General features: G+C 41.2%; 1 protein-coding gene across 2 annotated transcripts in view; it reads left to right on the top strand.

Annotated features, from left to right (window-relative positions):
- The first annotated feature begins 3833 nt into the window (after positions 1-3833).
- Positions 3834-10960, top strand: part of LOC115008385 (zinc finger protein 624-like) — a 7439-nt gene continuing 312 nt past the window's right edge. Inside the window, exons 1-2 of one of the 2 annotated variants that reach the window (XM_029431968.1) lie at positions 3834-4077; positions 9285-10960. The exon at positions 9285-10960 is cut by the window's right edge and continues 312 nt beyond it. In XM_029431968.1, the coding sequence (XP_029287828.1) occupies positions 3879-4077; positions 9285-10063 (978 nt within the window). In that variant the 5' untranslated portion in view covers positions 3834-3878 and the 3' untranslated portion in view covers positions 10064-10960. Of the gene's footprint in view, positions 4078-6494; positions 8767-9284 lie in introns of those variants that run through there. The other variant, XM_029431967.1, reaches the window with a different exon arrangement.

The raw sequence follows: 10960 nt of genomic DNA, 5'->3' as shown, positions 1-10960 counted from the left end.
GTCTTTTGTTCTGGTTCATGTTTCATTGTTGTGTGTTGTCAGAGGCATAATAGTATAGGTTTAATTCAAAAGCAAGTGTGCAATGTATGAATCCACCTAAATTGTGTCGACTGTGACATTTCTCCATGAGCAGAGCACGATCATGTACGTCTGTAAAAAAGTGTCACATACTTGTTGCTTTTTATCTAGATGTGCATCTTCGACACTAATCATTTCAAGATTATGTTCACGTTATTTGAATTCTTAAACTGAAGTATCCCTCCATCTCTTCATGCTTCTAAGACTATCAAAACATAGACTCACCATTCCTGTTGAATGTCATGGATTCATTTGTATTATTGCTCTTGAAACTACACCAGCATCAGAAGATGTGGATGTGTTCTGGCAGCGGTTCTAGCCAAGCTGTAATTGCTGTGGAGTTGCGCCGTGTTGCTTTGTTGGATGAGACGGATAAAGTGACCTAGTCTCGGCGCTATAATTCCTCTGTGTCGCAAAATAAAAGAGGCTTAAACAGAGAGAGAAGAATGGTGATTGTTCCTACTGTTCTGCTGTCTCTCTCTACTCTGTTTCTGGTACCCACTACATCGGATTTCCTCAGAAGGTACAAGATAGGTGCTATTATACCATATTATACCATCCTCAGGTTACTTTGAAGCCATCACCAGGCGCACCTGCAGTAACGTGCTTCAATACACTGCTCTATCTGTGAATTATCTATTATTATTATTATTATATAATTATCTAACTATTATCATAATTACTATGTGATTACTATACAGACAATTATTATACTATATAACTTTATAGTATATACTGGCACAAAGTGAAAGTTACTCTTTTGAGGCAACAAATGGACAAACTGGGCGAAGCAGGCTGTCCTAGAGCCCCAGACCCCGAATCTGCAGGTTCATTGAAACAAATACTACATTTTATTCCATAGGTTTAGACCAAATATTGACGATATCTTTATTAATATGGTACCTGAGTATTTTCCATTTATGCAGCTTATACTCCACTACATCTCACAGTAAAATATTTTACTTTTATTTGTCTTGCACCTTTAGTTTCTTTTTCTTTCTGATAAACTGGATTTTCCTCTTTCTAATATAAATGACTTTCCCTGTCTTATTTCTTTCTAAAAGAAAATTAATATTACGAACAAAATTAAGTTACTAGAATATTTACACAAGGCATTAGAACATAAGCAATAACCACACTGGGGAGGGCAGCAACATAATTGAAGCTACCGCTGCGACTCATCCGACAGAGCAAGAGAAGAAGACAACAAAGAGCTTTTAACTTGTCTCTTGTCCTCTGACATGTTGAAGTTACAGCAGCTGAAGCTCTTTGTCAACGAGCGACTGACAGCAGCTGCAGAGGAAAGAACCATGTTAGAGTATCGTAATGACCTTTATTTGTCAAAGGAGGATAAACATAGCGTGCTGCTAACGTTAGCTGAAGGTTTGAAGCAGGAGGAAGTGGAAGTGTTCACAGCAGGTTGGTGCACACCTGTTAATTATTGTTTTAGTAATAGTGTAGCTAATAGCCCTTCATATCGTGTTCGTGCTGAGAGCCAATCAAAAATAATTAAACTTAAGATAAGCGTGAGTTGAAGTCTGTTTAAATTTCTTTCATGGCGTCTTCTTGGAGAACCAATTTGAGCGCAAGTGTCCAATGAGGTTGTTACTTTAAACTTGCTAAGGATTTAAGGGCATGGTAAATTAGGGGAACTGGGGGTGGAATGGACAAAAAAACACGCATGTGTTTTTCTCACACCACGTGTCCAGTGTGAAATGGCCTGGCTGTTGAGAGAACATTACAACGCTAATAACATGAATGATCACTGGAGAGATGCTGTAATTAGTCAGGAACATATCAATCATGGTATTGTTTTTGTTGTGCGTGATTATTTATACTTAACTAACAACATTGAAGGCTTGAACACTGCTTCTTCTCTTTTGCCCCGGGTTGAATGTGCCCCTCTGACAAAACACTTGGCCACAGCCAGGCCCCCCTAGTGATATTGGTCTAGAACCGCTGCTGCTGTCATCCCCTTTGGCACACAAGACGATAGTACAGCTGCAGTTAGACCTGGAATAACAGTGAAGCCATGCAGCCATCCCAAAATGACCAACATGCACCACAGCGTGTTTCAGAAGCAGCTCTCACTGTGCATTGATACATCCGTGGTGCTGTCCGTGGTGCTGAAGTAACTGACGGATTTGTTACAAATTAAGAGAGTGTCTTCCTTTTGTGTTTATTGGTTATTTGGACAATGTCCATAGTAACGTCAACATCAACATGCGGTATACAGTCTAGTGAATGAAGTAGTGGTATGTTGTAGTAGTGATGTTTATACTTCATTCTTTCCTCATTGTACCCCCAGTCTCTCTGACCTCCTGGTCAGCATGCCTGAAGCAGAGGCCTCTACGCAGCAACCACACATTGAACTCTGTCTGGTGTTGGTGAAGCAGGAAACATAAGGATTTCCAGAGCCTCAAGGAACACTGGCCCAGCCAAGGCAAAGGGAAACTGCAGGAGCTGATAGAAGGTGACGCTGCTACTTGTTTAAGTATAAACAGATCACTGAATTATCTTCTTGCTGTACGACGCAAACTGCGACCAGTGTTGAGGGAGATATTCTTCCTGGCGCTTCAACTAAGTGGATAAAAACAGAGGAGGAAGCAGACAGTTGTGGAGGGTCTGATTGCTTGCAGCCCTTCGCATCGGAAAGTGTGGATGAAGATGATACCAGTTATAATACGGCCGTTCTCAAAGCGGAGCCAGTCATCCTGCCCATTAAAGAGGAACTGACTGACTTGTGGAAACACCTGTACGTCCGACGTACAGCAACGTAACGGAAACACTCACTCAGATTGTCACAGTTGGAGATCATGAAGAAAATAAGATGACAGACAACCTAACCTAACCCTTCTTGCACATAAGAAGGGTGTGGTCAGACACATGCACGTCCACGCCAAGAAGACCTGAAATCTCACTGTTTGGTTTCATTCATATTAATGGTAAAATCAGCTTTTGATGATGTACTCCTGGGTCCATCTTCTTTGCTTCTTTGTAAATAAAATATTCCTTTGACAGTGTGACATCACATCTGGATATTTCCAATAGAGCTACATTAGATTTTGTCAGTAGACAATGTTACACTGATCTAAGACATTGAGGGTAAACATTTAGGTAGTGTTTTAGAAAAGACAACATGATTTCCAGTCAAGGTTTGACAGGTGATCTGTGGTATGTCTCTGCAGAAGCTTAAATATTTTCAATGTGTAATTATTACAATTCATCGTGTGTGTGTGTGTGTGTGTGTGTGTGTGTGTGTGTGTGTGTGTGTGTGTGTGTGTGTGTGTGAGAGAGAGAGAGAGAGAGAGAGAGAGAGAGAGAGAGAGAGAGAGAGAGAGAGAGAGAGTGTGTGTGTGTGTGTGTGTGTGTGTGTGTGTGTGTGTGTGTGTGTGTGTGTGTGTGACATTTTACTCCTAACTACAAATATGAACCTCATTATCAAAGTCAATAGGATTCGTCCTCTGGGGACACTTAGGCCTATTTGCTGTTTGTCTGAAAACATAAAATCATGTTTACCTGAGACATTCCTGAACAGACTTACACAAGTTTGTAATTAAGTATTTAACAGAAAGGGTGTCTTGTGACAAAATGGTGAGAGGTGTCAGGTGAAATGTAACATGTTGGTTTAAAATCTGTAAACATGGCAATGCAGTTTAGACTTCTGTTATACTAGTTATGCACAGTCCAGTACATTAGGGGGCGGTATGGCTCTTGTCACATTGTTTCCTTGGTTAAGACTGCTACACTACACAGTACACACACAGCTGGCAAACAACACAGAGCAGTCAGGTTGCAAGATGGCTAACACTACGCTTCAGTCGTTCAACGTCTTCCTGACGGAAAGGTTGACCGCAGCTGCGGTAGACATCTACGGGTTCGTTGAGAAGACAATCATAGACTACCAGGAGGAGGTGTACCAAACTAAAGTGGAGAATCAGCGGTTGCAGCGGCTGTTGGATTTGGTCTACAAACCACAGATAAGACTGCACAAGGCAGGTATGTTTCTCAGGTTGCACTGCACCTTGCTGTCGGACAGTTAGCTCACCTCATAATTGACCAATAACAGAAACTAAACCACATCATTTAACACCATGTACAAATACACCATGTTTGCATTTGCGACATTCAGCTACGTTATGTTAGCAAGCAGTGTTAGCTAACGGTACTGGTTCCTCTCTAGTGACAGCCACGACCGTAAACACGTCCCGTTCATTTTCAAAATAAGACCTTATTTATAGTGTTCTGCATAGACTGGTTTTATGTAGTACCATGCCATGTTTTATTAGGATAATTGTAATATTCGTCGCAGCAAGACACTGCGGCAACATGAAAACTAATTTAAATTCAATTCAGCACATCTAAATGCTTATCCTTAAAAAATAAATGTTATGTTTGTGTATCGCCAAACCTACTACAAAAATATCTTAATTAAAAGTGACTTTATTTATAGAGAGATATGAAGTACTTGTAGAACATATATATGTAATAATATACATCTGAAGAATACACTATTATATTCGGCATACATTTCATCCACCTAACCATAGCCAATTTCATTAAATCAACTTTTTAATTTGACACTTCTCCCTACTTACAGTTTGATGGAAGATAGCATGTGTACAGATGTATTGTTCTCACTCCTGAGACACTAAGCACCACTTGTTACACGTTTATAACATACATTTGCAGTAAGTGCTGGCTCTCTACAATTCTGTCCGATTTTTCTTTTACCCCAATTGTTAATTGCCTCATTGAGTATAAATAAGTGCCCAAATAACCCATAGATCATGCAAATTTGTAAATCATATGGCGTAAGAATAAACGTTAAATAGTCATCTTAAACCTGAATGACCTCAAGTCACCAATAGCAACACTAAAACTCCTATCTGGCAAGTAAGTAACTATACATGCTCACATAATACATGTGCAACCTGAGAAAGTTGATCTCCTTTGTAATACTAACCTTGTATTTTTCTGCTGTTATTATAGTACAGCCAGACTGAATGTGAGTTAGGCCCCTCAATTCCCATTTTCTATGAGAAGAGGCTTTCAGAGAAGCATGTTGGGATTGTGGTGGGAGAAAGTCATTGACCCGAAGGAGTGAAACAAAGCTGCACTGTATGTAATCGCACCTGAGATCCATTGTGTGTTAAATACAGCTTAAATTAGCCAACCTATTTCCCTTGAACCCACACTACAAAACGCACTAAAGCGGCAGTGAACTGCGTTTGTAATTACAGGATGATGGGTCCACCAAGGCTAATGCCAGGTTCATGTCATATCTGAGAAATCTACATTTTGAGTTTCTGACTTGTAAATCGTGTTCCCGTCAACATCCGAGTAATAATTATCCACTGTCTTTTAACCCTCACATGACCAACTGTCATCATACAAACATCTCGATGACAGGAGCGCAAGTCGTTAACATGGGAATCTGTTGCACCTCTACCACAGAAGTGAACGCAGCATGAGCGTGAGCAACGCTGAATTGTACATTTTTCCATACAATGTTACTGTGTGACACCTTGAAGGAGAAGCAAATTCAGCTTTAAACCCAGTCGGAGTAAAGACAGCAATATTGTATACAGACTACAGTTTCAATGCCTTTCGACTGTTGATGCTGGTGTTGTCTTGCATTCAGAGTCTTTCTACCCAATCACAAATAGGAGCCATTTGCTCAGAGGCCTCACTATGTGATTACTGTACCTCCTGTGTACTGAATGATCACTTCCTTTCATAAAGTAAATTTACCATTTGGGATGAGGTCTTTCTATCTCCCTATGCTCACTAGCTATGAATAAATAAGAGGCTTATTTGAGAACTTTTCTCAGATAGAAAAGGCTCAGGTGTGCAGTGCAATGCAGCATAGATTGTTTCCACCAGCTCACATGCTAGGAGCACTTTAAAAACAAAGTGGTTGTCTTTTAAAATCCTGAGAGACATGTTAAAAGTGTTGCACGCGCACGCAGCGGGTGCTAAGTTACACAAATTCAGAGGTGCGCGACCAAGCGCTGCGACCACTTGCGGACCTTCGCACTTTGCGCTAACTATGTGATGATGTCACTTTTGGCTCGCGCACCCTCACACTGGGGAACCTTTGGCAAGCATAAACCAGGCTTTACTTGTATTGGCTCTTGTTCTGCACACATTTATGTTTATTACATCAGTTGATAGGCCTGTGTGTGAGCTCGTAATGCATAAACATGATGTTTGGGGAGCTGCAAGTTCCTTTTTCATGAAAATTTCTGCTCACCGTTTTAAAACCATAACTTCCATTTGATTTCTCTGCTGCTGTTAGGACGAGCGTCACCGCTGGGGTTCATTCGAGTTTCCAAAACATCTAGTTCATGTGTGATCAGAGAAGTGATTTTTCTAGCTGCTACCAAAAAACATTTTCCTATCCACTGTTACAGATTCAAGGCAGATCGATTTGCCCACACCGACACAGGAGGTTTGTGCTCAGGACCAGCAGATTCAGACGGAATGTATTCCCAGTGAGGTCATCCCAGTCATCCTGCCCATTAAAGAGGAACTGACTGACCTCTGGACCAGGACTGTAGAAACACTTGTATGTCCGGCGTACAGCAACGTAACGGAAACACTCACTCAGATTGTCACAGTTGGAGATCATGAAGAAAATAAGATGCCAGACAACCTAACTCGAGTTGTAACAGTCGGAGAGCACCTGGAATATGACCTGCCATCACAAGATGACCAACCATTAACATCCTGTGGAGTATCTCCAGTATATACCAAGAAGAAAGACATGTTTTCTTGTAATATTTGCTGTCAATCTTTTCTGAGACAAGACGAGTTACATTTGCACCTTGCAGCTCATGCAACAAATAGTTTACCGACGCCCACCATCAACGCGTTCACCTGCTTTGTCTGTGGCAGAATAACAGACACCAGGAGTCAAATGATCACCCACATGAGAACACACACCGACGAGAAACCTTTTGCCTGTCCCATTTGTGGAAACAGATACAAACTGAAAGGTCATATCAAAGAACACATGAGGACTCACACTGGAGAACGGCCTTACCCCTGCTACATCTGTGGGAGGAGCTTCAACAGATCTTCGACCATGACTAAACACGCCAGGATCAAACACAGGGAGAACATGCCGTTCAAGTGCATGCAGTGCGGCCATCGCTTCCCACTGCTCGTCGTGTTCAAACAACACATGAAGATGGTCCACGATGTCACCTTCTCTGTGTGAAGCCCTGTTGCTGTCAGTCTGTTGCTGACGACTGAAGTTCAGAAGTTACAATGGCGATAACTTCTTTATAGGTTTATCTTTTATGCTTGTGTGTCTATTGAAGTTGAAGCTGACATGCTTCCCCAAATTAGGGGATTCTCTCCACTAATACAACCTCTCATACTGTTCAGATGCTCCTGATGATACTGTCATTGTAATCGGCTTGAAATCAGTAGAAATATACTGAAACACGCCAAAGAAAAAGTAAAAATAACTGCTGGACTTTGACAGATGCATGTAGCTACACCTGCAAATAAAATGTATCTCATGGGCTTATAATATTATTTAAAATAAGCTTGTCACACTGTGATGACATGCATTTTTGAGGCAGATACCAATCTTGATGCTTAACGCCACGTATTGGCAGATGTTCACTTTGACATGAGCGCAAACATTTTGATGAGAATCCCTTAAATTGAATGAAGTCATTAAAGCGCAAATTAAATTGAAAATTGATGTAGAAATGTATCGCAGAGTGTGTTACTACACTGACATCACAGCTGGGTGTGGTTACAGGTGCGACAGAGCACACTGCTGATCGCACCAATCAGGGATGCTGATTGTCATCAGATGTGCAACAGACTAGAAATTTTAAACCAAAGATGTCATAGAGACAGTATAAATTGACAGCAAAGTATGTGTGTCTCCAGAGGGAGCTGTTTGAAATCCGATAAATCGCCTCAAGTGATGTCACTTGAGTCAGCAACGGTTGGGTCTGAAGACTACAAGTTTGGAAATACTGCCCGCTCCTGATCTCTGCTTGAGGCTAGCGGCTGAAGGCTACATAAGCTGCTGCTAGCATAACACAACCAAATTCCTGTCGAGCGGTAGAGTTGCATTGTGGGTAATGGAGGCACCAGGTTTTTGGCAAGGAGGAAGAATGAAAGGAGTTAAAACAGTATCTTTATTTCTGCAGCATTTTGGGTGGTGATGGCCTAGTGGTACGCCTTCCGAACAAAACACTAGAAGGTCGGCAGTTCAATACCAGGCTGCCACCATTGTACCCCTGAGCAAGGTACTTAACCCTGAGTTGCTCCAGGGAGACTGTCCCTGTAGTGAGTTCACTGTGAGTCACTCTGGATAAGAGCGTCTGCTAAATGACCTGTAATGTAATAAAACATTTTTTTTTCATTTTTTATACGTTTTTTAAGCTGTGATTGGTCCGATAATTAAACAGTTCTGTACTGCAATTACTTGTTACTTCTCGGACAACTTTTTTGAATATCAATATGTGTGACAAGCTCAAATTTGCTGATAATATGCATATAATAGCAAGTCACCTAAAGTGCACCATTGTGTTGAACGTGTTGTTGACGATACACATAAAGTTTGATTGATTGAACATACTTCTACTAGAAGACTCTGACCTGCAACTTATTCTTGTGTTACCTTAACATTTTGCTAATATGCCAACGATAAAGCAACTCTTAGAGGCAGCATGACTATAAAAGTCAATGGAAAGACATGAGTCGTTAGAACAGATGCAAATTTGCTCTAGGCGACTCGAATGTATTTGAAGAAATTGAAAAAACACTTGGTTTGAGCAAAGGAGCTGTGGGTGAACGTTTGCGTTCAATCTAGATCTATGACCTCTGAGCAAACGTATTACATGTACGCCGAGCATGTTAGAAGGTGGTTACAAGGCAACACACCTCTATGTATCCAGATACAGTGCATCCTTTGAATTCACTCCTTAAAATAAAATAGTAGTTGCTTGATTGTTTTCGGTGTAACACATATACACAAGGAAATAGTTCCTAGTTTGAGGCTCTTTGTTTTCCAATCTTGACTGTTTTCCCTTCATGAAGTTGATGTGGCTCTGTGGCAGCTGATCTCCAAGGTAAAAGTCCTGATTGGTGTGGATTGATGGGAGCACTATTTTGACGCTGACAACTTTGATGTATACTGTAGGCGTAATGTATTTCTGTTTCCATCCTTGCAGATACCAACCAGCCAACTGCACCGTCACCCGCAGAAGAGATACCCCCTAAACAGCAGGACTGGAGCCCAGGTGTGTGCCAGGATGAGCCGGGACCCTCGCAGATTAAAGAGGAGCAGCAGAAGGAGGAACTGTGGATCAACGGGATCGGCGAAACCCCTTCAGCAGACGACAGCGATGACGGGGACGCCTTGACGAAAGAACTGATCAAAACGGTGCAGCAGTTAGAAGACTGTAGAGCAGCAGAGGAGAGCAGAGAGCCAGAGCAAACCCCTGCAGAGGATCCAGAGCACTCTGAAGAGAAGACGAGTACCACCTTGTACCGCTGCCACATATGCAACTATATATTCACCAAAAAAACTGTGCTTACATGGCACCTCAAGACGCACGAAAGCAAGTCCCACGACAGCAAGGGGAACTTTGACTGTCACATATGTGGCAAACACATACCCTGTCAGAGCAATCTGCAGAACCACATGAGAGTACACACCGGAGAGAGACCCTACAGCTGCCATTTCTGTGGCAAGTGTTTTAAACTGAAAGGACACATGACAGAACATATAAGAACTCACACAGGAGAGAAGCCTTTCAGCTGTCACATCTGTGACAAATCTTTCAACAGAGGCTCAACTCTGAGGAAACACGTTTTAGCCAAACATAAAGAGGAGAGACCGTACAAATGCGGAGATTGTGACGAGTTATTCACCGAAAGACTGCTGATGAAGAGGCACATGCGGAAAGTTCACGGAGTCAAACTGTCCACGAGTCAAAGTCCTGCCTAGAACTTCAGAACAGACTAATGATGCATGTTGCACATAGTCTAAAAGTGGAGAATTGCGCTGGATACCTTCTGAAATAATTTGATAGTAGCGGCCGTGAGATTTGGCACCAATACCAGAACTTTCTTCAAAATGTTGCTTTGAGGATTTTAATTGCATATATTTTTTATTTTTTACATGAAGCCAAAATGATGTTACATGTTGTCTAATGTAACCCTAAAATACATTTGCTAAAAAGAAATACAATCTAAAATTGACAGACAGAATTTGTATTTGAAAGGGATAGTTAAAACAAACAAAAAGACTTATTGTCTTTCTTTCCTAGAGTTAGATAAGAAGGTGACTCTCACTCTCATGTTAGGAGCTGGAGTTAGGAGGGGATTAGCTTAGCGTAAAGACTGAGAGCAGGGCGAAACAGCTAGCCTGGTTCTGTTTCAAAGTTCAAAACTACACCTTGTTGAAGAATAAATCGTACTCCGTCAAAATATATAATAGATATACTAGTACAATATATTAAATGGTTAGCTTTAGAGGTGATGATAGATGTGTTATTGAACTTTGGACAAACTTAAGATAGCTGTTGCTTTCATTCTTTATGCTAAGACAGGCTAGCAGTTTCCTGGCTCTAGCTCCACACGACGCACACAAATCATATTACTAACAATGTATTGAGGTTCAATAACCACTCCTTGTAGAGACTAAAAAAGATTTAAAAAAACATACAAAATCCCATGAAAATATACAGACAATTCAATGCTATCTGTACAAATGCAGAGGTCCCGTGACTTTCCATGCTACAGAATACTGGAGGAGTTTTAGTACTGCACCTCTGAAATTGTGAACCTTACTAAACTCCAGATGTGCCGAACATTTAGGTTCTATATTACAATTTCCTCTGTG

The sequence above is a fragment of the Cottoperca gobio genome, chromosome 5 (assembly GCF_900634415.1).
Source record: "Cottoperca gobio chromosome 5, fCotGob3.1, whole genome shotgun sequence".
Lineage (NCBI taxonomy): Eukaryota > Metazoa > Chordata > Actinopteri > Perciformes > Bovichtidae > Cottoperca > Cottoperca gobio.
This window is presented reverse-complemented; position numbering and strand designations above follow the sequence as displayed.